Source organism: Centroberyx affinis, unplaced genomic scaffold (assembly GCF_046629955.1).
Source record: "Centroberyx affinis isolate AG114_WGS23_722 - 3 ecotype Tasmania unplaced genomic scaffold, CSIRO-AGI_Caff_v1 ptg005952l_1, whole genome shotgun sequence".
NCBI classification, from domain to species: Eukaryota; Metazoa; Chordata; class Actinopteri; order Beryciformes; family Berycidae; genus Centroberyx; species Centroberyx affinis.
Window position 1 is genome coordinate 70115 of NW_027283025.1, and position 26944 is coordinate 97058.

The following is a 26944-nucleotide window of genomic DNA, read 5'->3' on the forward strand; positions in this document are numbered from 1 at the left end:
AAAAGCCCTATTGATGAACGTGTTCTTTTGGGTACAACTTCTTCCAAAGTGAAAATAAACTATGAATCAAGTATCATTTTGGAAAAACATACATTTTTGCAATTTTTCCCCAGTTAGAAGACCATATCCGCCTAAAAAGGTGGGTAAACTCCAGTCTGAAAATAAAAAAGGTGGGATACCAAGTTGGCTGATCCTCCACTACATCCTTGCCTAAAACCACCTAGAGCTATTAACCTAACATCTGGTATTTTTCTGGCTATCACTTGGCTTGATCAAAGAGAGGAAATGAAAAGTAAATTAGAGAAACACAACAACACCTTTTGATTCATAGAAAAGATTTTATTGACCCATCAACAAAATGACTTTATTCACTTTGATCCGGATAAGTGAGTGTCCCATCTCAAACATCTGAAGAGGCTCCTTCCCTCATATTCACTTTATCAACATTTGCACTGATCTGGAGAGAAGCTGAGAGACGGAATGAAAACATCCATCCTGCTGTTTATACACTTGAGGAGGGATTCCTTCCAGATTACGTCCGGTTTCCCAAAGTGTTTGCACCTCAAGGTGTTATTTATCCACTTCTCGTCTCCCCTGAAACCACAAAATGTCTGACTTTACAAACTCTGACCACCAACCAACAGTCACTTTTATCATCATTTCTGTCTCGCGGTTGTGGAAGATGTTTGTAAAAATTTTTAACAAAGACCTACTGGTGGCTATGGACATTTTGGGAAGCCCATCCCAGACCAGTTCAGATGACGGGGGAGGAGATAAGGACAGGAATCCCTCAGACCAGAGAAAGAGACGAGCCCCAATGCGGCCTCTACCAAGGCGGATCGAAGGCACTGTGTGACCGACCCCGGGGACCGCGTTAGTGCTAAATGCCTTTAAATTAGGTGAGAACGGATTAAAAACACCAAAATGCAGTGACCAGACCCAACGACAGAAACCTCCGCTGCGGTCGGCGGCCTGCAGCCAGTCACATGACACACCGCCGCACCTGGCAGGCCGACAACATGGTCAAACGGTACTTCATAGGCACTTTTGTCTAAGATCAACACATACTGCACGGACACAGATACAGCAATTCATATATTTGAAGTACTTCCGACTGATTTTTAGAGGATATCATTTTTAAAAAAACACAACAACGCCAGTATCCACTTGTCTCCATGTTGAACAGCACACAAAACAAAGTTGGACAAGCAGGATGCGTCTCATTCACATCATTAATTAGTCGCTTGTACGTACAGTGAACAGCAGCGCAGTGGTTGCTTTAGCTTGAAGACTGAAACCAAAACATTAGAGCCTCGCAACAGCTTTAAATTGAACCTTGTACTTTGTCGCCTCCCTTGATTTCCAACCCACATATTGGTTTTGAGATGTTAGACGACAAGATGCACGATGCAGAACCTGAATAAATGCTATTACACTTCGCTCACTTTGCCCTGTGCCAGCTCCCGTCTCCTGAATACGCTGAACCTCTTAATGTAAATGGACAGTAAAGCTTATGTTACACCCATTGGACAGTGCAAGCTAAGACCCAGCAGTGCATTCTGGGGAGTGCAGTGCCCTCTGCTGTTTTTGCTGGATAATATACAGTGTATTCTTCTAACTGAGTTTAAAGCCCAAAATCAACGCGACTGAACATTTAGCGAGTCTGCCTCATTTACCTCATTTGCAGCATATGGCACACTGTTTTAGAGAGAAAGCTACTGTGTGAATGGCAGCGTCCAGTTGTTACCCTCCCTGCGTGTGACTCGCCAGGCAGAACACCATGAAAATCATAGTGGCAGATATTGGTAATCTTGCTCATGAATTTAAGCACATAAACCTCTGGCACCTGAGAACGGCTAACTCTACAAAAGCTACTGCTTATTCCAATTTCCCTCCCTAAGGCCGAGCTTCTGAGCGTCCAGTCGAGACTGCTGCTGAAACTGTAAATAAAACTGGAGTCATCTGGAACAAATACACAACACCGACAGCAGGCAGGGACTCTCACAAAATAAATAAGGAAAATTCAAACGTTTCCTCCATCTGCAGAGAGCTGTTAACTGCGTAATTTCATTAAGGCTAGCTGACCAAATTGACAGTTTCAATTCCAGCATGAATTTATATTACCAACGTAAGTAGTACAAGCAAGGCGTCAAATCATTTAAAGTAGAAAACATCAAAGTGGCTTTTTATGCAGATTATCACTATGTGCAACAATACCATTTGGTGGCGAGTCTTATCATTGAGTGCTTCTAATGATGAGTGCCAATTTGAGTACTGATGACATTTACAGCTTTGGCTGGACCATTGGATCCTATAGAAAACCGAGGAAGAGACTTTTTAATTTACAGTTACATTTATAAAAAAAAGAGACGTTAATCTCTTCTGTTTTTGTAGTGTACTTGTACAGATACTTGGCTGTTGGTACTGGTAATCCTCACCAGAACCACCCACTACACAAAATTCAGTATGGTATTGAGCTGATACTGGTGTTGCTGCACCACTACGTATGACACAAACTGTTACGCTCTGGGACAGTACGCATGTTAGACTACACAAGCCCTAGCGACGTGTTTGAACCTCTTCCGCCAGCTGAATGTGTCATAACTCAATAGCTATCCTTTGTACAGTTAAAGACGAACCTCTAAAATTCACCCTTTCCTCCATTTCCACATAAGCTCACGTAAGAGAAAGCAGCTCAGAGAGATTTTTAAGACGATTAAGCCCTCTGTATCGGCCCCCAATGCAACAGGGGGTTCCCAGTATCACCTTCCTCCCTAAAAACGCAATCAGTCAATTAATTCACACCTCTGTCCACCCCCCTCTCCCCTCCTATAGAAGCTAAAGCGACATACAGATATTCATTCATGTTGAAAAGCACAGTGGTGGCAGGTCTCCAGCAGGCCCGCGCCCCAGAGGATCCTCCTCCTTTATCCCAACCCCTCGCTCTCGGCAGCAGCCATCTTATCTAACAAGACGGGGAGTACGGCATCGCCAGACGCATTCCTTCAGGGACTCCCAAAAGAACAAAACAAAAAGAAAAACAAACAAAAAAAAACCCCAGTAAGAGTTGTTGCTCTGCACGTGAGTAAAGGAGTCACCGCTGGAGGTGGGTGGAGTGGATCGTATCGTATCGCAGCTGCAGGTCACCGGGAAGAGCTGCGCTCCTTGCTGACGCAGTCGTCCTGGCTGGTGGTGTCTCCGTTGGCCGTCATGCCGCAGGTCCTTCGCTTTTTCCTGCGGTGAGACATGGCGTCCCCCTCTGAGCCCGACTCCGCCTGCAGGGAACAGAGTGTACAGACGGTTGGTGGCTGATACGTGCAAAGTGTAAAAGTTCTACCCGCTGGTCTGTTACGGTGTTGAAGCATTTGAATTGCGTTTAGGGCGGAGGGAGATGGAGGATGCCGGTCATGTTTTAACACCTGTTGCCGGCACTAAGATTTAGTGTCCCTGCTGAGAGGTGTGTGTTCCTGGATCGAGGGGATTTAAACAGGCGGGGATTGAAACGGTCTGCTCAGATTCCTTTGTCAGCAGAACATTAGATCCTACACAGAGCAGCAAGGAAATATATCTTAAAGGGAGGGCTCATATCCTCTCACCTATTTTTCCCCCCTTTTCATTTCTCCTAGTTTTTAAGTTTTATTCAGGGTTCCCACTGTGGCGATGACATAAAAAAAAAAAAACAATCCATGACTTTTCAATGACTTCCTCTAAGTATTTCCATGAAATATTCTTCCCTCCTGGTTTGTTCATGTTTTTCTAAGCAGAGTGAAAAGCCTGGTTTCCACTCCAGCTGGGCTGAAAACCATCTAATGCAATGAATGTGTTAAAGAAGTTGGAAAATACATTCTGCTGTATTCCAGATGAAAAGTGTATATCTGAAAAATGACCCATTTGTCCCTGATATTCCCTGACTTCCCCAGAGAATTTATAAAATTCCCTGACTGGAATACACCTTTAAAAATTCCACGATATTCCAGAAATTCCATAATCATTGGGAACTGGATATTTTTTATCTTGTGTGAATGACTGACTGTTATTTTGTGCTTGATGCAAACCCTAGAGAGAGTTTTACTGTGCTTTACTTGCCACTAACAAGGATACAAATAAACCATTTTGACTTTTACAAGAACCCGCCTATGTCTGACTGAAGGGGCGAACCGCCAGCCAAGAAGGTTCAGCTGAAAATGCCAGAAGACATTTAGCACAAGAATGACCAATGCAGGAAACCTAAGAAGGTCACTTCCATATTTCACTGGCCCAGGCCACCAGCTTAAAGGAAACACTATATATTTAGGTCCAAATCACATGTTTTGGACCCATTGGTATAGAGTCTACATGTGTATGTAACTGTATGTACCTACTGAATAAATCATATACAAAACAGTACTTTGAGAAACTTGTGTCCACTGCCTTATATATCTGCTTTATATATTTGTTTATGCACGTAGATACCTCACTCTGCGTGTGTGTGTTTGTGTGTAGGGGACAGCACGTACGTCAGAGTCAGAGTCAGACGAGGAGGAAGAGGAGGAGGAGGAAGAGTCGCTGGAGCTGTCAGATGCGATACCAGTTGACTCCTGCAGGTCCACTTTGTCTGCCAGTGCTGCCAGGTCAGGCCGCTCCTGCTTCAAAATACTGAGGAGAAAAAAAAACACACAGCGAGGATTTTATTTAGGCCCATGAAGCACGACTCAATACACACACAGGATCTGGTATTGAAATCAAAACTACAGCTCCTTCCTAAATGAATAATATCCAATTCCCATCACAAATCCCTAAATAGAAATTAAAGCCTAAGCCTATAGAGACTGCTAAGTAAAGACATTACTATCTTACCCACTACTGCTTTAGCAGATTTTTAACATTTTAGAATTAACCTGACCAGGCAATAATAACAAAGCTTAAAATAAAGTAGTGATTGACTTTTCCTTGTCTATTTAAGTCTCCTCTGAGTCCCACGTATGGGTTTTTATGAAAAGCTCAATGAAAATGTGAAACATACTGTATAGTTTATATCTTTTCCTTGCAAGGAACGATTTAAATGACCTCAAATTGTGTTTTTTCCTCTTCTTAGGATTCCTGAACGACTGAGAAGCAGCTATTCTGTGCAGTTTATATGATTTAGCTGGTGAGTCCTTACCGATACCACTTCCTGGAAAGTTTGGGGCGTCCTCGGACGGTCTTGTGCCACACGATGGGGAAGTTGGTTGTGCTGGCAAAGTTCTGAGTGACGGCGATCGTCGTGTCCATGTTGAGGACGACGTGCCACCAGCCGCCTGGAGACACACAGTTCGTTACCATCAACTACAGCAAACTAAGCCACCATATTGCTTTTCATTAGCCATTTTTCAAAAGATGCACTTCTGCAAATCCTCATCTAGCTCTTCATGGAGGAGCTGTACACACGGTTAGACTGATATATCCGTTTGCTAACATATCAGGCCAGTATTGGCCTTTGATTAACAGAGGTGGTCCTCGAGTCAGATGACTTGGACTCAGGTCAGACTTGAGTCACAACTTATAGAGATTTGTTCCACCAGATGACTGAATTTAAATTGTGTTTTCTGATTTCAGAATGATTGAATTTATTTCAATTTAAGTTAAAAATTGATTATAAAAATCAAAATCATGATGCCCTTACCAATTAACACAATATTGCATTGAAAAGTCCTAGATATTTAGTTTTCTTTAAGATATTAAATTGATACTGGACTCTTAATTTGTTCTGACTTCTTCTGTTCTACATTTAGACTTGAGACTTGACATTAATGACATGGACTTGACTTGGTAGTCTACATTTAGACTTGGGACTTGACTTGAGACTTGTGCATCAAAACTTGAGAATTAAGCAAAGTTGACTTGGTCACACCTCTGTTGATTAAATAACAGATATGACCGGTCATGTCGTCCACTGCTGATATGATGGCAATGTAAAAATATTGTTATCTGGATCAGCCTTCTGAAACTCATACTGGCTGCACCCTATTGTAAACAAGGTAGAGGTGGATTACTTGAATACATAATTGACCTTTCTGGGTGACAAAACAGCCTGTCAACAGATGCCACACATCACACCCTCCTCTGGACTTCACAACCTTTTTGTTGTGGTTGTGATCAGCTAGAGAGTCAACCAGGAGTCCAGACAGTGGGCCGAAGCAGCTGAGGGTTTAATCCAGTCTCGACGCCGTCTTAAGCCCAGTGGGAATTAGGTGAATCTAGGTCGCATCGATATCACTCCATGCTGTCTCCTTGACTACGTTGACACACCAACTACTCCTCTGTGTCCATGACTCTGTCTTCACACGGTCATTATGCCTGTTGTTAAGTCACTGCTATGCTACTGTGGATGTTCACAGAAAAAAACCCTCACCTCAAACCAGTTTGGTCTCTAAAGTTACAAGTTAAAACAAACAAACGCGCACAGTTTACTCAACAGTTCAGTACAACTCAACCAACTTTCAGCCCAGCAGTAATTCAATATTTCTGACCTGTGCTATATTTTGCAGTGCTAAATCTACCACACTCCCCATTTTATGCCCAGAAGACTTCAGTATTGAACTGTAGAACTGTCTGCACTGTACATGGGGAGATAATAGAGGGTGAACCCAATGATTGTACGAGAATAGTTATTTGGGATTATTTGTAGTGAACTAAACTACTCCTCCGTTTGTTGGGGGACCCCCTGGAATCCCCTGAAGGACCCCTGATGATCCCTGAACCCCACAAATCGTACACATCCTTCATTTTTATTTCCTTTGTCTCTTTTCTTTTATTTCCTTTGTCTAAAATGCCTACCATTCAAACTTTCACTCATACATTTCTACCTAGCAGGTTCTAGTGTTAAAACTGTTGGCTGCATATGACTACATGACACTCTTCTGCTTTATTCGTATTTCTTTTTCTTTGCAGTATCCTGCTACAATTTGCTGCTGCAACGGCCCAATTTCCCCACGAGGATCATTTAGCTCCATCTCATCTTAAATGGTTTCTAAAGACAGCAGATCCTATTAACCAGACAATAGTGGCCAAGAAGATTAAGTCAGACACGATAATGAAACGGCCTCCTCACTGACCAGGGACAAAGACGGTCTCCCCGGGTCTTTGCAGGATCTCCAGGGGTCTGAACTCCGGTGGCCAGTTTGGCTGCTGGGTGCGGGGGTAAACCACGTTGAACCAGGTGATCGCCTCGTCCTGCTGGTTGCCTCCGTCATCCCTGGTCACCTTGATCAGCTCGCGGGGCGTGTGGGTGGGGAAGAGGCACCAGCGCTTGTGCCCCTGCACCAAGGCGTTCCAGGCACTGGTGCCCAGTGGGTCGATGTGGATGCCGGTGCCAGAGCGGGCCGGGCCCATTACAAACCATCTGTAATGGAGAAAAGATGAGAAGATAACTGTGTGTTCACACTGTGAGCAACACAATCAGCAAGTCACCAGAAATCCACCCATTTCCTATAGAGCTGAGCGACCGGGAAAACTCCATGTGTAGACGGTCAACAAGCTTGTCGGCCGAGAAACGTTGGCCATAACTGAACTTTTCATGGTCAGATTTCTGTGCTTCCTTGTTTCCCTGCTGATATGATTTTGTTTGTTTCATGAACCATAGTTCTGCCTTGCAAGTGCAAAATGGAAGAGAAGTTGACTACAGACTTTCAAAGCGTCCCAGTTCTCTACAACTTTTATTTGAAAGACTACAGGAATTAACATTTCAACAAGGAAGCTTGGAGAACAGTTGCATCCATCGGGGTTGATGGTAAGCTCTGAAGTCATTTTATTGATTTTTTGAATTTATTTCCACTTAATGCTACGGAATTAGCGCTTGCTAGCTAGCTATGTTAGCTCTTCAAAACAAGGTAATGTTATGAGAGGCAATACCAAAGTACAAACTACCAAAATACATCATTTGATCCGTTTCAAACTTTGTAGCTGCGTACCACTACATAGATGCTATCGGAGCGTCTCGCACCGCCCACAATGAGTCAGAACAGAGTGACCCATCAGCCAAGTTTCTCACAGTGTGAATGAACAGGAGGGAGAGCATAGGATGATGATGACAGAAAATACACAAGATGGCAAAACACCAGTGTTTATCAACAAATAAATGTACTTAAAAAAAAAAAAATCAACCATATTTTATTTCATCTAAAACTACTAACAGCTGTGTGCCATGTTAATTAGCCAAAGAGTTACATAAAAGTCGTCCAAACCTGTAGGGCGGCCTGCGCTTCTCCCCTGCAAACTGGAACAGGTCGTCCCTGAAGAAGAGGGGCACCTGGTAGTCCTCCAGCAGCTTGCGGCGCTTGGCGTGCTCACCGTAGCTGCTGTCGAAGATGTACAGAGGGCTGTCATCCCTCGTGGACTCCAGGTACTCCACGTAGTACTTCATCTTCATCTTCACAGAGTAGCCGTCATTGTCCTCCCCGCACTTGAATTTCTGGTTGCGGTACTTGCGTTTGAGGCGCTCCAGAGTCCATTTTTCTCGGGCAGGCCAGGTTTCCTGGCAGTTCAGCAGTACAACAGGCTTATAGGGCCTCTCAAAGCGCTGGATGAACTCTTCGGGACTGAGTCGCAGGGCATCCGCACGCTCAACGTTGTCCTGGCAACACAGCGTATATCAATGCATTAAGCAAACAGGCGTGTATATTTGAAAAAGACATCCTTGGATTGAGGAATGCAGGTTGGTAGGGTGACAAATTGTTTTTTACAAAAGCTCTTTCCAACCTCAGGGCACAAACAAACAGAAGAGAGTGGGGGTTATTTCTCAACCCCCTTTACTTGGAATGTAAAGGATATTTTTAGCTGCCCCAAGCACACAGACGAACCCTTCTTAACTATCTTGTGACAATATCAAATCTTCTAAACTGCTCAGCAGCACTCTTGACTGCCCAAAGCCAGACAAAGGACTAGCTGCCTTACACAACAAGACTTTCCTGCTCATAGTAGAGATGAGCTGACAGACCAATGTTAGTAATGTTGACTAGAAGATACAGACCTGTTATTTTTGGAAGCAAATGTGTCCGGTAAACACACATTAATAATGTTTTAAACTGAACGAAAGTTAAACTGAGAGTGACAAGGGCCAATATAAAAATGTGTATGCAAATTAACGTTAGCCCAAGATTGAAACTTTAGCCAGTAAACTGTCAAATTGCTGTGGTTAACTAATTGGCATTACATTGGAGGGACAGTGTAATACACTGATTAAAAGATGTACTAATAGAGTTCAACAATCACTGGATGTGCCATTTCAATTAAATTTCAACTTTTGGAATGTTTTCACATCCACCACAGTGCATTTAGGTGGAAGAAGTGTATATGAATAACAGGCAAACCGATTATGAGAGTAAAAGTTTTATTGAACGAAGTGCTGCTTGATGGATTATATGTATGCCGAAATCACTAGTGGAACCTAACGACTCAGGGAGAAGTCTTAAATAATGTTCAAGTTCTATGAGGCATTTACTTTTTTCGATAAGCAATGCAGTATTAAATTTCCATATTTTTTTATAGAAAGTTTGGCGTGACATTCTCCCCACACAGAGAAACGCATGTATCCCTATACTATGTGTATCGGGGCTAGCTGCCTACGTGACCAACTGCACTGCCGGGTTGTGCAACGTGAAACGTTAGCTAGTAGCAGCTATGATAGTTTAGCGTGAACGCTACATTGACAGTTACCTTTACTGTCCGGTGTGACAGGTCGAAAGTCTCACAATAATCATGCTTTGTCCAGTCTACTGAATCCTTCAACTCGGGTCTGGCGCTCCGTTTCGCCTCTTTAATCCTCTTCTTACTCTTATGATTCATTCCTCCTCCTATAATAAAATGTGAGTTGTCGTTGTCCTGCTGTGGTTAGCTATCTAGCTAAACTGGGGTTTCTAGAGAAACACATTCGCTAGCCTGCACTGGTTTGCTACCCGGCTAGCTCCGTTGTTCTGACAGGCTAGCTTCAGTTATTTGATAAGACAACAGAATCAGAAGTAGCTTACTATGTTAAAATACGTATTCAGATCTATATCAAGAAGTATAAGTGCACATTTGCACCTGCCTGGTCGATAAAATTAGATAAACAGCTAGCACGAGCAGCTAGTTAGCTGGCGGACGATACAATGCAATTGCAACGAAACTTGATTGTCAACAAGAGGACCCGCCCCTACCGTACCGAGAGAAAGCTCATTGGCCACAGTCATGCGAGAATGAAAGCATTGATTGGGTGGAATATAGAATGGGCCTTCCCGCCAGGTATATTACATAGATTTCATTGGCTGTTCCCCACGTCCCTCTAATCTTTTGGTTGACGCGGAAAGGGAGATGTACGCGTTTAATGTGAATTTCTCAAGACTTTTAGACACGGAGTCAAAATTATAACAGAAGATGCCAGACAATGGACCACAGTGGAGCCGAAATACCTAACATAGCGTACAAAGCCTTCACATTTGAAGCAAACAAGAACACGTTGCAGTCACTTACTGTCTCCATACCCGAGGTTTGTTGTGGTTTTAATACATATAATAATCCTGTTAACATTCCAGTGTGAAGCTGCCTACAACTTCTAATCGTACACGACAGCACACGTGCCGTACTCCCGTGCCAAACATTTCTAAACAATCTTTATGTTTAATTTAGCCTTGCGTATCAGCAGTGGTACATACATGGTAAAGGAATATGAGTCGTTAGGGTCCACTCTTCAATTCGGCATACTTTCAATACACCAAGAAGCACGTACTCCAGTAAAATTTCAGGTTTTATATAACTGGCTCACCTGTTCACCCCTTCTTCGTCCACCAAAATAACATTACTCAAGGAAGGGCGGTCGAGCACTATGAACCAGTTACAAAAGTTGAAATTTAATTGTAATAACGTGCAGTTGGGTGGATCATCTATACGCCGATTTGACCAGAAGACCCCAATGATTCGTAAAATGTCTTACGTGTTCTTGTATCATGTATGTACATTTGCCGATAAGCATGGCAGCATTAAATTACCAGATTTTAGAATGGAATTTGGAGTATGCGTCTCGCTATAGGCACATATCAGGACTACTGATGCCTAATGGTCTGTTATGTCACTGATAAATAACTGCTGCATGCATTGGAGGTACCATACACTATTTCATGGTTTGCTTGTAAATCATTTCTCATAACTTTGATCCATGATCTCAGGTGCTTGATCCACAATATGGCATGTATGTCTGGCCCTGTGCGGTGGTGCTGGCACAGTATCTATGGACACACAGAGAGGAGCTGAGGCAGAAGACAGTACTGGAGGTGGGAAGCACATTTCAGAGTAAAGTCAAGCTGCCATCTTGAAAATTGACTTGTGCCACAACTCCCCGATGAACACTTTGGGATATTTCTTCTCAGCTCGGTGCAGGTGTGAGTCTCCCAGGTGTGGTGGCTGCAAAGTGCGGGGCCAAAGTGATCCTGTCTGACAGCATGGAGCTTCCACACTGTCTGGAGAACTGCAGGCGGAGCTGTGAAGCCAACAGTCTGCCCCATGTGCTGGTGTTGGGGCTGACCTGGGGCGAGATCTCACCCGATCTTGTTCTGCTTCCTACACCGGACATTATCCTGGGATCGGATGTTTTCTACGAGCCAGAAGGTTACTTTCTGCAGCAACATAAACAACTTTCACTTTCATAAATTACAGGCATGGAACCATATAATCACCTGATATAAAACCAACTGAAAATGTTTAACCCATTTCAGATTTTGAAAATGTTCTTGTGACCATCGCTTTTCTGCTGAGGAAAAACCCCAAGGCCCAGTTTTGGACGACGTACCAAGAAAGAAGGTACACTTGCTTTCTTCTTTTAATCTTTATTTATCCAGGGAAAGTCAGCTGAGCAGCCTGCAACACATTCACACTGGGAGCTGCCCAGTATGACCAGTCTTCTCCTGTTGGCCACTGAGCAGTTGAAGTTGTTGCAGGAGGGGAGAGCGTTACTCATTCACTCTCTCCACCCACGTATTTAACTAAGAAGTGGCTTGGGATTCATTCATGAATTTGATCTATACCCATAGTAACCAGCTACATCTTCCCTTCCTGTTTCAGTGCTGACTGGTCCATTGAAGCATTGCTCCACAGGTGGAAGCTGCGGTGTGTCGATGTTCCACTGGAAAGATTTAACGCCAACAAAGCTCAGCTGGCTGGATCAACGCTGCCAGGTAGCCACACTGTACAAATGATGATAATCACACTGAAGACTGAGGAGGATCGGCTATAGACGACATGCCACCCAGAAGACTTCCCTTGGATCGACAACCTCAATGTTTGTTTGATTCCCAGTTATGCCTCATCCAATTTCCAGTCAGATTTAGGAACATCTGTGAGGCTTACAGCCCAAATACACTGCACAGCATGCTTTTAATGATGTTTAGTTATTTGAAGCATTGTGTTGCCATGATGTTAAACAATTTTAAGTAGGAACCTACCTGTAAGGTTTTCATTTAATTTTATACACTGTGTGTATCACTGTACATATGACAAATAAAATTAAAACTGGAAAACCTGAGTAATAAAAACATGAAGCCATTTTAGACAAAACACCAAATCTTTAATGAAATTCACATTGATCTAAACAAGAAAAGGGGAAAAGAATGCAATCTGGGCGAGGCATGATGCACTAGTTCTGTTAGAAGAAATTTTTAAAATGTCATACGTTCGACATACAAATTACCACATGGAGAAAATAAAATTCATCCTACAAAGGGTGAAATTGTAGCAACCATACCATCGGTAGTCACAGGAGCATTCTGGAGAATACCGGACACATCCAAGCACTCAGCAGAGCAACACGCCACCTTAACAGCTAACCAGCAATACTCAACTGCTACACAACTGCGCCTAGTGCACAAAAAAATAGGAGGAGGATTAGAATCAAAAATGAAATAAAAGAAAAACTAAAAAAAGACACAAAGCCTACAGGCCAGTAAATGAGTGCCATGTTTTGTAAAAATCAACCAAATGCGTAAGAAACTTGTAATCGCTTAAAATCTGTGATGGCCTTTCATTGACCTGATAGTTTTCCAACTTAGAAAGGAGAATACCAGTGTCATTTAGAGTTATAGCCCATTTACTGCTGTCTACATCTAGTTTACATTTCCCCCAAATTATTTATGCAATTGTTTTTTTTACATTTACTTGTTTTCACATACAAACTTTACAGTGTCAAATCTAGCTTGAAATTAAACTGCTGTCCCACCTTACAAAGATGTCCCTAAATAAAAAGACATGGACGTGACAATAAAGTTTATGGGGCGACATTTTTCTGAGGGACTATTTTCCTGAAGGAGATTTCCATCTCTTACTGTGGGTGTCAGCAGATTGACAGGAACACAGCACTGATGTGAAAACACTCGACTCAGCGCAATGAAATGAGGAGAAAACAGAAACTTTGACCAAAACCAAATGAAGGCTTCATGTTTACTGTGATGGATTCTCTGTGGAATTTGTTTTTCATACTGGACAAGAATGAATGGCAGCAAATGGCTTCTTCTCAAGGGAGGAAAACGAGTCTTGATAGCTCCAACTATGCCAACAAAACCAGGAAGAATACAAAGGAGAGGGGGAATCTAAACTCCTGGCACAAACTTTTAAAAAACACTGGTATTATCCTGTGAAACCATCACAAAAACAGGCCAGAAAACAGGATATGGCTGTAAATTACTCTCTACACTTAAACCATACAGATAGAAGAATTCTGCATAATAACTGTAGGTCATGAAAAGGAAATGAAAAATCACAGCACATTAATGAAATGAAAAATCAAGCCTTTTTTGGAGGCCGGACAAATAGAAAAGAGACCAAGGCATGGAAGACACAAAAGTAACCTTTTACACCAGGAAACTGTTGCTTGGGTGGGATCCAGTCTTGGACTTGAAGCTCTGAAGTAGTCGCCTGAAAAATGTTAAAACAAGCAATGGTTAGAAAATGAAAAACTACAAGAATGTTTTACTTTTTTTTTTTTTAAATCTCCAATATTGATGTGCTGAATCCTTCCCACCCCCCTGCAACACACAATTTACATGTGAACTAGGGTTGGACCAATATATTGAGCCGATATTGGCCTTTTGTTAAAAATCTGATAGTCATCCACCTGCAGTTTGTTTGATTACATATTTGTTGTATAACTGATCAATACTAAAGTGGTTGATATGGGGAGATCTTAGCCTGAATTGATGCTAATGCAATATTTTGATGTATGCATCAATGTTTATTATCATCCTGAGTTTCAATGGAGAGCATCAAATATCAGCATAAAATATCTTTTAATCGGCTGCTTTAATCCCAAAAATATGATTCAATTAAAAACCCATACCGGTCGAACCCTAATCTCAGCCTCAGGCCGTGATCACATCGGGTGCTTTTTTGAACGAGCCTGCAGTTTCTTTTGTTTTTTTCAGTTACTTTGATGGTTTGGTCACAGCGAGCGCATCTCCTGCAGATTATGCGCCTCAAATTTTTGAAGCAGCGTGTGTTGCGGCGCCGTTTAGCCGCGCTGTGCATCAGTGTCGGGACAGAACAAATCAGCAGCGCCTGGAGGGAAGTAAGAGTTTCCCAGTGAGCAATGTTAACTTTAGAATGGGCTCCTCATACTGTACAAGAGCAGAGCAATCGCTAACTTTCTCTGCCATTTTTATTTCCAACGTTATCCCCTTTGTGACTTCAGGTAAGCTAGCTAACACTAATTATATAGTTGCATGAGCTCCTTGTGCTCTTGCTCTCTGTTACTTTCGAGCAGAAGGAAGCCTCCTATCTGATCACGGCCTTAATAACCCACAATGGTAGGCCTCATCGATAAAAATCCATGTGTAATTGTAAATTTGCTGTATTGAAAATGGGGTACAAGGATAGAAGTGAGCGAGAAAATGGGAGTGAACAAAAAAAATGGAACAGACATGGGATAAGAGTTAGACAAACCTTGGTTCCCCTCAAGTACCATCGACCTGGAGGACAGTTTCTGTCCAATGGCGGGCAGACAGACGTACCTCAACACCAAACCCCAACACTGACTGCCTCCAACCTGCTGCATTGAACCCTCACCAGCAGCAGGCGGCCCGTGGGCAGCTCACCACACCCCTTCTAACTGCTCATACTGCCTCAGCTCAGCACAAACTCCAAACTCCACTTTTGCAAACAGGATGCCGCAGCTTGGGAAGGAGAAAATTCCAGATTTGGTTTACCATCAAAACGGTTTTTCAAAAACGACTTAGCTTGATATTAACTGGAAATATGAACCTGGTGCACACTGGGTATGACATGTCGTAACACTGAATCCAAGAACACAGGTTGCAGATCAATTTCTTGGGGGAGGAAAGTGCCCCCCCCCCTGTATCCTGACCAGGGCAGGAAACTTTTTTTTATTGATTGGCTACAGTGGCTGGTTCAACTCAAAATGTCCCAGCCGGTATCACAGTTTTACCAGCCAACTAGGCTAGAATAGAATAGGACCTTCAAAATGATGGTTGAGTACCTGCCAAAGTGGCTGGTAGAGTAGATAAACTTACCAGCCACAGCCAAAACTTACTAGCATTTGGCTTGTGGCTGTAGTTCATCTCCCTCCCTGACGCCAACCTCTTAAAAATGACACTGGGGAAAAGGAATCCAATTTTAAAAAATGTGAAAAATCTTTATCATTGCCTGTGCAGCAGACTTCAAAATTAACAGCTGAAATAGTTTCATCAAACTTACTCTGCTGTTGATGCACTATGGGGATTCGCCTCCATTCTCCCCCGCGGACTTGGGCTGGCTTTTAGATCTAGACCTGGAGCCTCTTTTGGATGACGGAGTGCGGCTTCTGGACCTCGACTTGGACCTGGACCTGGAGCGGGACTGGGACTTGGCCTTGGTCTTCTTCCTCTGGGGAGAGTGGGACTTGGACCGGGAGTAGGACCGAGATCTTGATCTGCTGTAGCGGGACCGGCTTCGGGAGCGAGAGCGGCTCCTGCTGCGGGACCGGCTGTGTCTCCGGCGTCTCGGGCTAGGGGAACAGCTGGATACATTTAGTGGGTTGAGTTATCATCTACAATCTGAAAACAACTATCCGCAAGGTATGCATCGGTGGCATTCACATACTTTGGCATTAGAAAACAAGGCCTGCCGTTGTACTGTACCGTTGTGGTGTAACTATGGAGCTACACTGGTGCAAAAACAGGCTATTCCAGTCTCTCATTATGCTAACTTTTAGTGAGTGAACTAATAGATGAAACTATTCTTCATTTTTCTGGGGACCACTGGAACCCTTACAAGAACCTTGGGCCTCACTAGATTACCAAATTTACATTTTGCACCAAAGTGAGCTCAGTAAATCAATACTTTGGGGCTTTTCAGATGGGTTACCAAAAATAAGGGTGTAACTGTAACTACTGAAGGAGAATTTAGTTGAACTAATGTTAAATCATTAGGCCAGACACCTTCCGTATGGAGGGAACTCGCGCCAATTGCATTCATAAATTCGACAATTTAATGTTGGCTTGCTTATCGGAGACGGTACACACCTGATAGAACATGACTTATCGCCTCTTAAGTATCACTAGGGTCTTCTGGTAAATTCGGCATACAAGTGATCCACCAAGTAACCTGTTATTTCAACAAAATCTCAACTTTTAGAATTGGTTCACACTGCTCACTCCCGCTCTCCACGGTGTGTTTTGGTGGAAGAGCTTGTGGGAGTACGAGGCGAACCACTTCTGTAAAATGAGATTTTATTGAAATAAGTACTGCTCAGGTGATTGGATGTACGCCGTTTTGAGGAGTGGAGCCTAAAGATTCATAAAACGTCTCCAGTCTTGCTCTATGAACTGTGCAAATTTACCAATAAGCAAAGCCACGTTGAATTGCAAGGTTTTTCAATGCGGTCTGGCTCGCTGCATACACGCGACAACGGAACGCATGGGGGCTCGTTAACCAAACAAGCTCACACTTACCTTCTGCTTCGACGACCATAACCGCCGTACCTCCGGGCCGGTCCCCCCCCACGCCGCCCTCCTCCTCCTCCGCCGCCGTGGTGGGAGTCGGGGGGTCTCCCGTACCGAGCCATCTGGACCCGCAACTCACGCCCGTCCAACAGCGCGCCGTCCATGGCGTCCATAGCGTCCTCGGCGTCCCGTTTGTCGTGGAAACGCACAAAGGCGAACCCCCGGCTTTCTTTCGTGTAACGATCGCGGGGAATGTAAACATCTCCTACCCGGCCATACTTCTCGAATACGCGTCGCAGGGTTTCGGGCGATGTCCGGTAGGTCAGATTGTCCACTTTGAGGGAAGTCATGCCCTCGACGTCGGGCGGAGGCCTACCGTAACTCATGATTAAACTGTGAGGCCCGAGAACCTTCCTGAAAGAGTTGAGCGAGGTAACGGCAACGCTACCTGCCTGTGGAATACCACAAACGGACGATGGTGCAGCGTGTATTAAATCCCCTACGCTGTATTTGGGCTATATTAAGTACACAGCCACAAAAATAAGTTAATCCTTCCAACAGCCCTGCGTCGATTGTGTCGCCACGATCTGCCTCAAGCCAGCCAAAGGAACTACAATAAAACAGGAAGTTAAGTGATTTCGCCTTCAAAATAAAAGCATGAACCATGTCAAAGTACAACCCTAACAATAAAAATTGTTTTTTTTTGGAGAAACAATTGTGTTGTATTTTAATAAAGATTAATCCTTAAATACATGATGGATTTTTACTTCTAGTTGTGTAATATACATGGCCACACGTTTGTGTTTTGTATAAGTTTTACATTTCAGGTTTTATTTTATTTTCAACCGGAAGTTGTATTATTGTTTCTGGCAGCTACCTGTAGTTGTGGCTCGAAATGAAGCAGTACATCGCGCTTTGAAACAAAAAAATACATATATGCACATTTCTTTAATATGTCTATGATTCAATCGTTTTGGATTTAGTTTTGGATTTTCCTCAGACCAATTACCCGGAAGTAGAACTCTCCCGATCGGATGTTTGCATGCGCCTGCATTTTGCTTTAACTAAACACAACTGGATTGGTTTAAGCAGAAGCGTAGTTACAGAAGTGCCTCTGATCTCAGCATATGTAAATTGACGATAAAGGAGCACGAGGCTCATATTCCGGGATTGAGGAAATTGCTGAGATGATACACAGCACTTCGGTCAGCTGATTGATTCACATGACAGCCTTTCCCAGTTTCGGGCCAGTCAGAGATACTGCTGCTGTGAACATACTCCAGGAGAATCTTGTTTTAGACGACGGAAAAGTGTCATCTTCATCTTGCAGCTAACTTAGTAATTACACGGAGTACATGGATGGTTGAGGATATCGGGTATTCCACAAAGAGCTAACTATGTCCCCAAAGAGACAGTGATTTTGCACAAACAAGAGCAGCCGTAGGGTTAGCTTCAAAAACCACAGCTTCAACACCGCCCGGTGAGTTGTTTTCCGTGTCATAGCTTATTACAATAACAACAGCTCACTTTTCTCACACAGTAAAGAAAACTCTTGTGATCAAGGTCAATCGGTGTCCCGATACGTTCCTCTTTCTCTTGTGTGAAGAGAACCTCAAGTCAAACACCATTCAGAAATCTAACAGTTTAATGCTACCTCGCTTATCATCAAACATACAGCATGTTACAACAGGAATTAACACTTTATATGAATCTATACGCCCCACTTTATAATTCGGCATATACCTAATGCACCAGGCAACACTTCTTTCAATAAAATATAAACTTTTATTATGGCTTCGCCTGTCATTTCCACAACCTTCTTCCACCAAAATATACCGTGTATGGCGGCGGAGAGCAGTGGAAACCAATTCTAAAAGTTATGATTTTATTGAAATAAAACTGCTGTCGGTTGGATCTCTTGTACGCCGAATTTACCAGTGGAGACTAAAAGCTCTTTAGTCATGGTGTGCGATGTGTATATGTTTGACGATAAAAACTGACAGATATTTGAATAGCGTTTGAGTATGAGGCTCTCTTTCTATTCAAGAGAGAACGCAAGTTACCGGAACTCGGTGGGTTTTAAAATGACAGAACTATGCCGGATTGTCCACTAAGCAATCTTTTAATGGGTATATTAAAGTTGCTTCGTGTTACACACTTTCCTGAAGTGTATTTCTGTTCTTTTATCCTCAGATGTGCTGTTGGCCCAGGTAGATTTTTCTATTAATTTCCATCAGGGAATTTTGACAACCTGCAAAATGAGTCCAGAGGGGAAGACGCTCTTGAACATCATCATCCTAGGCTTTGGCTTTATGTTCATGTTCACTGCTTTTCAAACATGTGGCAATATAGAGGTAGGTTTGAATTTTATGGATGCACATTCCGGATTGATCACAAAGAGCCCAATCTTCCATGTTGTTGGGGGCGTTGCTTGCTACTGTAACAGTTTACTTTCTTTATCTTTCCAGCAAACGGTTATCAAGAGCTTCAATAGCTCTGAATTCCATGGGAGTGGATACACAAGGTAATCTATCGGTATTATTAGAACCACACACAGCTGCTGCGTTATCCATTCACGTGACATTTTACATTTTGACTCACAACATCTCTGCAGCTCTTACTATGAGCACAACATGCTCTCTTCTCATAGACTGAATCATTTCCCGGGGTGATTTCAGACCTGGTTGCACCTTCGACCAGCAAAGTATAATCAAATCTGCCACAGTCAAAAGGTCTGAAGGATAATTGAATCTTGGGTCACCAGTTTAGGGAACAAAGTTTACTTTGAGTTCTCTGCATGCCAGTGAGCTAAGGTTTCCAGAAGTAATATATGACTGTGCTGCTGCCTGTTTTAGCAGTTGGTATCTTTTTAAACAGTCGGAAGAGTTTAAAGCTGCAAGATTTTCTATCTCGAAATACAGCTGTAATATCAGTCTAAATCACAAATAGGGTTCTGCAACAGAGAAGCGCGTCCCATCTCCACTAATTGAGACGCTGTAGATCCACCTGTTTCCCCAAATACTTTGAGTTGTTAAAGTCTAAAGTCACTACTCCATTCACAGGAATTGACGAGTCGAAACATAAGAGCGAAATGCAAAAGTCTGGGTAATGAAGTCCTTCAAACTTTCAGAAACTCAGTGATCTCCCGTTGCCACTTGGGGCCGCCAAAGTGCAAAGTTGCCTAGTTCAGCTTTAAGAAGGGTTCAAAATCATCTGAGAACAAATGTGTGTGCAACTTGTCAGTCATCATTCATCTTCTGTCAGAAATATTCTCCCTGTTTTTTTATGGTGTTCAAATCGTCCATTATTACATGCATTCACCCTAACTGTGCTGTTATTCCTCACACGCAGCATGTCCATCATCTATGGAGTTTTCTCTGCATCCAACCTGATCGCCCCTTCAGTGGTGGCTGTCATTGGCCCACAGCTATCCATGTTCTTTAGTGGACTTCTATACAGGTGAGCCCACTGTCCAGCACTGACCAACTCTGCCCCAACCAGTCCGTATAAAGAAATAGAGATGTTCCGATACCATTTTTTCCTTCCCGATACCGATTCCGATACCTGAACTTACGGCCGATACTGAGTACTGATCCGATACCAGTGCGTTTAAAAAAAAAATATATATATTATTATTATTTTTTAAAAGCTGTATACTACTAACCCTGTATGGATGTGATATGATTGCTATCATTGTTGTATGGCCTGGCTCAGGTTAAAACACTTTGTAAAACATGAACAAATACATACAGAGAATGAATGCTATAGAACTTTATTATCTAGTTTGACAGTCAGTCATAACTGAAAAAGAACATGAATAAATAAATAAATCTAGGAATAAATAACAATTCCTTTAAAAAACTGTTAAAGTGCAGTCACAATTTAGTAAAATAAAAGACATTTAAAATTTTAAATGGTACAGTAACTGTATAAATTTAGTATATAAGTATAGATTTCCGGGAAAACGGACATTTTATCCGGGTGAAACTACTTTAAAGTAGATTGTTTCGGGGCTAATAAATTACATGATATCGGATCAGTGCATAGACTCGCGTACTCGCCGATACCCGATCCAGCATTTTAGGCTGTATCGGAGGCATTTCCGATACTGGTATCGGTATCGGAACAACTCTATAAAGAAATTATCCAACCGCAAGAAAAATAAAGATATCATTACATTCTAATCTTTATATGGACTGTTTTGCATTCCTGTGGCCAACCAGCACCTGATTAGAAGTAGCTGTGCACAGGTGTCTTGACGGCTCTTCAACAACCCCAACAAGCTTAATATATCATCTGTTCAGGCTCATCCAGGCTCCTAATGTCTCTTAACGTTGTTTTCCACAGTGGCTACATCGCTATGTTCATTTACCCGTACACCTGGAGCTTCTACACAGCGTCTGTGTTTGTTGGAATAGGAGCAGCAGGTAAAGTGACGGTGTCTTTATATCATTTCTACCTGGCATATTAATTCTATTGCACCTTAAAGGTTTTCTAATCTGTGTCATTTCTTAATTCTTTAGTGCTGTGGACGGCACAGGGAAACGTGCTTGCCATCAACTCCACTGACTCCACCATCGGCAGAAACAGTGGCATATTTTGGGCCCTGCTGCAGTTCAGGTAAACCTTTTTTTTTTTTTTGCTAGCGTGCGTTTGACTCTCATAGTGTTTTGTGCATAACTGTGTTTTTTTGGTTCACTTTTCGAACGCAGAAGATTTTCTCAACATCCCTTATCTCTTTGCAGCTTATTCTTCGGAAACCTGTACATATATTTTGCCTGGCATGGACACGTTCACATAACGGGTATTTAGCAAGTTTTATTATTTAAATATGTGAATAAACGTGTGGATTGCCCCTCCCCTGTCACTTCTCATAAGAAATCTAATTTTGAAGTGTGTGACTCATGTCGGTCGTTCTTGTTTCTCAGACAAAGACCGCCAGACGGTGTTCATCTCTCTCACGGTCATCAGCCTGGTCGGTTGCTTCCTGTTCTTCCTGATCCGGAAGCCGGACCCTGAAGCCACGCCCTCGGAGTCGTCCGAGGCGCTGCCGCAGACCGAATCCTTGGAGAGCGCCTCCGTAGTCGGGTGAGTGTCGTCCCGCCAGGAGCAAGAATGATACTTTTTTTTTTTTGCGGAACGGCGCGGCACAGGACAGGTGACCTTCAACTGTAAATGTTATCCTTTGTTGTCTCTTATACGCTTCTCATTGAGACTGCTGTGATACAGTCGCCACGGCAACCGAGTCCCGTTTGGGAATGGGCTGAAAGGTGAATTCTCCAAGGAAAAAAAAACATATGTGCCTGCAAAAGGACAAGGGCCAGACTCCTTTAAGAAAAAAAGAAAAAACTCATGAAATGTCTTTTTTTTTTTTTTTCATAGTTTCATAGCATTTATAACATAATACTTCCTCAATTACAACATCAGCAAGCATTCATAAGTTTATATAACTGATTACAACAGGAGAATCCATAAATTATCTACTTCTCTCCCAAATTCCACGTTTACCTTTACCACTTTCTTTTAATGACAGTACTGCATGTTCCATGTTTATAATATCCAGATAGTCATCCAACCATTTATAGACTGTAAATGTATTTGGGTTACTGTTTTTCCAATTCAGGAGTATCATTCGTTTAGCTGCCAGCCAAACCTAATGAAATCAAATAAAATAAGAACAAGCACAAGAAATTTCTGGTTGAAATGTTATTACTGTCCTGATGTGAGTAGAGTATTAGTGTCCCATGATCTCTCTAAAATGCTGTTTCATAGCCTTTTTACAACCTGCCGAGAATAAAATTCTGGGGGGAAACGCTGAATCCTTTTCGGAATTTCTCGGCACGCCAATGTAAAGATATTGATTATCTGCAGAAAATGTCAACCGTCGTCCAGCTTCAATCCCAAAAAATATTGATATCGGCCTTCAAAGAGCCATATCTGTCGAACCCTAGTGTACTATAATGTTTCTAACTTCCTTCTCTTCGCAGATCGCCTGGCCCGAGCCTCTGCACCCAGGCTCTGGACGCATTTCGTAAGTTTATAGAATATCGTGTCCCACATTGTCTATGAAACCTCCATGAGCTTTTGGCCTTTAGGTAACTGGACTTATCTCTAACATAACGCTTTCTCGTTGCAGTGAAAGCATGCAAACTGTTGGTGACCAAAGAGATGTTGCTGCTGAGCATCTCCATAGCGTACACAGGTGGGTAAAAGAATAAAATACAGCGGGATACAGTGTGGTATGTGATAAAAGTAGATATAAAATGGAACTAGTAAGTCTGAATTCATGGCCTTTGCTCCCTCTTCACTGGCAGGTTTGGAGCTGACCTTTTACAGCGGGGTGTATGGGACGTGTATTGGAGCCATGACGCGGTTCGGGCAAGACGCCAAGAGTCTGATCGGCGTCTCGGGCATTTTTATTGGCTTAGGGGAGATCTTAGGTGAGTCCGCTCTGCCTTGCTGTGCTGTGACCCTTTTTTAAATCTTTATTATGCAGCATGTCATGTGAAAAAAACGCAGGATCGAAACATGAGAGAGAACAAAGGAAATGACCTGAGGAAAGTCGCAAGGTATCAGGTTTTCTTCTTTTCTTCTTTGTTGGTGTGGCTTCTTGGCGTGGCCAGGAGGGGGCGTGTTCGGGATGCTGAACAAGTGCAACCGGTTTGGGAGGAACCCGGTGGTGCTGCTGGGGCTCATCACTCACTTTGTGGCCTTCTACCTGATTTTCCTCAACATCGCCAGCGACGCCCCTCTGGCCCCGGAGGAAGGGACGGACCTGCAGGCCTTCATCACCCCCAGGTACCAAGAGAGCCGACTAGACACGGAGATCCATGGACTAGAAATGGAGATCAGGGCTCTGACACAGGGCTGGGAAGTCTAGAAATGTATGGAAAAATAGTTTGTTTGCAGATAGAAAGATAGAAATTGCCTAAAAAAGTTTGGAGAACTATGGAAATGTTGCACTGTCCTGATATACACACAACTACACTTTTTTATATACATATTCTGATATTTGTTGCTGTGTAGAATAATCATCTATAGAGTGATATAACATATAATACTGAGCACCAACCAAAATATTCAAATCGAACCAAAAGAAATTAGAAAGAAAGTCCCCATGAAAGGAACTCCCGTTACTTTTACTTTTACTTTTACTTACAGAGTATCTTTCATGGTGACCTCATGCTGCATCAGTAGGTGTAAATATGTATGTACTGATCTCCCCAAAGATGCTGTTTCATGGTGTCTTTAAGGTCTGGAAAAAGTGTGGGATTTTGAAATTGAAATTGAAACTGTGTAGGAACCCTGAGACAAAGCTGACTTTGTTGTTTTGATATGATTTGTATGAGGATGTGTAGAAGGAGACGAGTTCTATTGATCACCAATAGAGATCAATAAAGGTCATAGACTAGATGGTGCCCCTTTAACTTGACTTTGTGCTGTGTGTGTGTGTGTGTGTGTGTGTGTGTGTGTCTCAGCATCAGCGTGGCGTTGCTGTGCAGCTTCCTGCTCGGTCTGGGCGACAGCTGCTTCAACACTCAGCTGCTCAGCATCATCGGCTTCATGTTCCGTGAAGAAAGCGCTCCTGCCTTCGCCGTCTTCAAGTTCATTCAGGTGCGTTTTAAATTCAGCGCACTGTTTACGATAAGATGAAAGTGCCGAAACTGTGGGGTCGTCTGGGGGGAACGATGGGAAGAGCTGGGTGTCGTCAGCAAATCTAACCCAGAGACAAAGATTCAAAACCCTTACTGACCGACTGCTGTCTCCTGGATCAGAGCTTGTTCTCAGTTCAATCTCTCTTTTTAAGAGTTTAGTGAAAATCCCGCCCCTTTCAGATTTCCACAACAAAGCAACAGGTAGAGGGCGCGACCCGCGTCAGCTGACCCACCTATCGAAACTCGGAGAGTGAAACCAGGAAGTGCTCAGCCACAACAAAACCTAGACAACAGCCTAAGTCCAAATCTAACCCAGAAACAAAGATTCAAAACCCTTACTGACCGACTGCTATCTCCTGGATCAGAGCTTGTTCTGCTTTGGAGCTCCATAAATAAATTAAAAAAAAGAACAAAGAACACGGCCAATATTTCTATTTCTATAGCGGTATTTAAATATAATGCAGCTGACAACTACAGAATGTAATATATGAGGATGTGAATCATTAAAAATGACAATATATTTTATTAGCAAGTTCCTTTTATTGTCACACAGTTGAAATTGTTTTGGTGCAGGGGAAAAATAATTTCAGTACAAATGGAAAAAAGCTAGTAGCAATGTGCTTCTGACTTGATTAAAGTTATGACACATTTTGCACATCATGTGTATAAGCTGTCATGTGTATAAATGTCATTATATACATACAAGTTTCTGGCAATGGCAGATAGTGGAATTGGACTCTACCAAGGTATCACAGTAACGTATTGTCAGTTGCCTTGTGTTTAAATATCCCCCATTTGCAACAATCATATTATGTTTTTTTCTTTGCTGTATCCTGTTATTATTTTGCTGCTCCAGGACCAGTTTCCCTACAGGAACCATTAAAGTTTCAGCTTATCTTCATTCATATTCAGAGCCGGTTGATGTTGGCTGGTTGAATCTGACTCGGTCCCAGTCCAGTTCGGTTCCTCTTTCTAATGCGTCCTTGTCGTCGTTTTCCTCCACAGTCCATCATGGCCGCTCTGGCCTTCGGCTACAGCAACTACCTGCTGCTGCACTGGCAGCTGCTGATCCTGGTGCTGGTGGGCTTCCTGGGCTCGCTGTCCTTCTTCGTGGCGGAGTGGGTGGTGGAGTCCAGCAGGCGGGACTCGGACTATGACAGCATCTGATGTGTTGGAGCGAGGAGGAGGAGGAGGAGGAGGAGGAGGAGGAGGGCGGAGGCATTTCCACTCTTCGCTGCTGGAAGAACGGTCCGGGGAAGACGCTCTGTACGAATATCCCAGCTTCTCCTGGGGGATGAACTCTGACCCCCTCACCAGCCTCCCCCGGCCCGCCTCAGCCTCTCCAACAGACTGACACTGTAACTCCTCTGGTTTTCACAGAGCCAGCTGGTCTGCAGGAGCCCGGCAGCGGCTGCAGCAGAACACAACACTTTTCTCCAGGCCGCAGTTTACCACACCACAGGGACGGGTGGTGCCGCGTGTGCACGAGATAAACCTCGTTTCGCTCAATTCAGGCCCTCACATTATTATTTAGCATTATTTTGAACGCACAATTTCACAATTCATGAACAAATTAATTAACACTAATAAATAAAAATATACCTAGCTGAATCAGACTTAAATAAAGCATCACGGATAGAAATGAATCAAGTTTTGACAAGGACAGTAAGAGCTGATGGGCTCGTCTGTTGTCAGTTTGCAGGGACTTTGAGAGACTTTTTAGACTTCATAGTGAATCAGCTGCAATAATACTGTATCCGTCAACACAAAAATCCAACACCACGTTTCAGGAAAGCATTTGGTGCGGTTACCCTGGCAACAGATTGACTGAAAACATTCACACATTTGATATCTACTATCTACTTGCATGCTTTTATGGAACTCATGCATGTTTCATATCTCATGCGCACACAATGGCATGTAATGTGCACAAATTAATACTTAATTACCAGAGGTGTGACCAAGTCAACTTTGCTTGGGTCAGTCTCAAGTCTAAATGTAGATTACCAAGTCAAGTCCAAGTCAAGTCCATGTCATTATTGTCAAGTCTCAAGTCTAAATGTAGAACAGCAAGTCAAGTCAGAACAAATCAAGAGTCCAGCATCAATTTAATATCTTAAAGAAAACTAAACATCTAGGACTTTTCAATGCAATATGGTTTTAATAGGATAAAAACTTGGTAAGAGCATCATGAGTTTGATTTCTATAATCAGTTTCAACTTCAATAAATTCAATCATTCCATACAAATTCAGAAAACAGAGTTTAAATTCAGTCGTCTGCTGGAACAAATCTCATCACTTTCAATCTGAGGTCATTTACACAAACACAAGATCTCAAGTCTCAGGTCTTCTCTTCATGCCTCAAGTCAAGTCTTT

General features: G+C 42.9%; 4 protein-coding genes across 7 annotated transcripts; 2 read left to right on the forward strand and 2 right to left on the reverse strand.

Annotated features, from left to right (window-relative positions):
- Positions 1-329: 329 nt before the first annotated feature.
- Positions 330-10080, reverse strand: jmjd6 (jumonji domain containing 6, arginine demethylase and lysine hydroxylase). The gene is made up of 6 exons (XM_071547475.1): positions 9673-10080; positions 8202-8590; positions 7074-7360; positions 5141-5276; positions 4497-4635; positions 330-3275 (listed from the first exon to the last, which is right to left on the reverse strand). The coding sequence occupies exons 1-6, from the start codon at positions 9799-9801 to the stop codon at positions 3144-3146; spliced, it is 1212 nt and encodes a 403-aa protein (XP_071403576.1). The 5' UTR covers positions 9802-10080; the 3' UTR covers positions 330-3143.
- Positions 10081-10306: 226 nt separating this feature from the next.
- mettl23 (methyltransferase 23, arginine) lies at positions 10307-12475 on the forward strand. Of its 2 annotated transcripts, XM_071547491.1 has the most exons (5): positions 10307-10480; positions 11157-11261; positions 11358-11595; positions 11703-11787; positions 12049-12475. In XM_071547491.1, the coding sequence occupies exons 1-5, from the start codon at positions 10379-10381 to the stop codon at positions 12218-12220; spliced, it is 702 nt and encodes a 233-aa protein (XP_071403592.1). In that variant the 5' UTR covers positions 10307-10378; the 3' UTR covers positions 12221-12475. The 2 variants fall into 2 exon arrangements, with proteins under 2 accessions (XP_071403592.1, XP_071403593.1); XM_071547492.1 differs by lacking the exon at positions 10307-10480 and having other exon boundaries at positions 11173-11240; positions 11354-11595.
- A 53-nt stretch (positions 12476-12528) lies between these two features.
- Positions 12529-17506, reverse strand: srsf2b (serine and arginine rich splicing factor 2b). 3 transcript variants are annotated; one of them, XR_011696970.1, is made up of 4 exons: positions 16923-17506; positions 15688-15988; positions 14917-15146; positions 12529-13893 (listed from the first exon to the last, which is right to left on the reverse strand). XR_011696970.1 is itself a non-coding variant. In XM_071547486.1 (3 exons), the coding sequence occupies exons 1-2, from the start codon at positions 17297-17299 to the stop codon at positions 15703-15705; spliced, it is 651 nt and encodes a 216-aa protein (XP_071403587.1). In that variant the 5' UTR covers positions 17300-17506; the 3' UTR covers positions 12529-13893; positions 15688-15702. The 3 variants fall into 3 exon arrangements, 2 of the variants coding, with proteins under 2 accessions (XP_071403587.1, XP_071403586.1); XM_071547486.1 differs by lacking the exon at positions 14917-15146 and having other exon boundaries at positions 15688-15976; XM_071547485.1 differs by lacking the exon at positions 14917-15146.
- Positions 17507-18091: 585 nt separating this feature from the next.
- On the forward strand, positions 18092-25735 carry mfsd11 (major facilitator superfamily domain containing 11). Its single transcript, XM_071547484.1, has 14 exons — positions 18092-18393; positions 19107-19267; positions 19382-19437; positions 20265-20372; positions 21261-21340; positions 21437-21533; positions 21659-21717; positions 21842-22001; positions 22901-22944; positions 23050-23115; positions 23228-23353; positions 23537-23711; positions 24392-24527; positions 25574-25735. The coding sequence occupies exons 2-14, from the start codon at positions 19172-19174 to the stop codon at positions 25733-25735; spliced, it is 1365 nt and encodes a 454-aa protein (XP_071403585.1). The 5' UTR covers positions 18092-18393; positions 19107-19171.
- The last annotated feature ends 1209 nt before the right edge of the window (positions 25736-26944 follow it).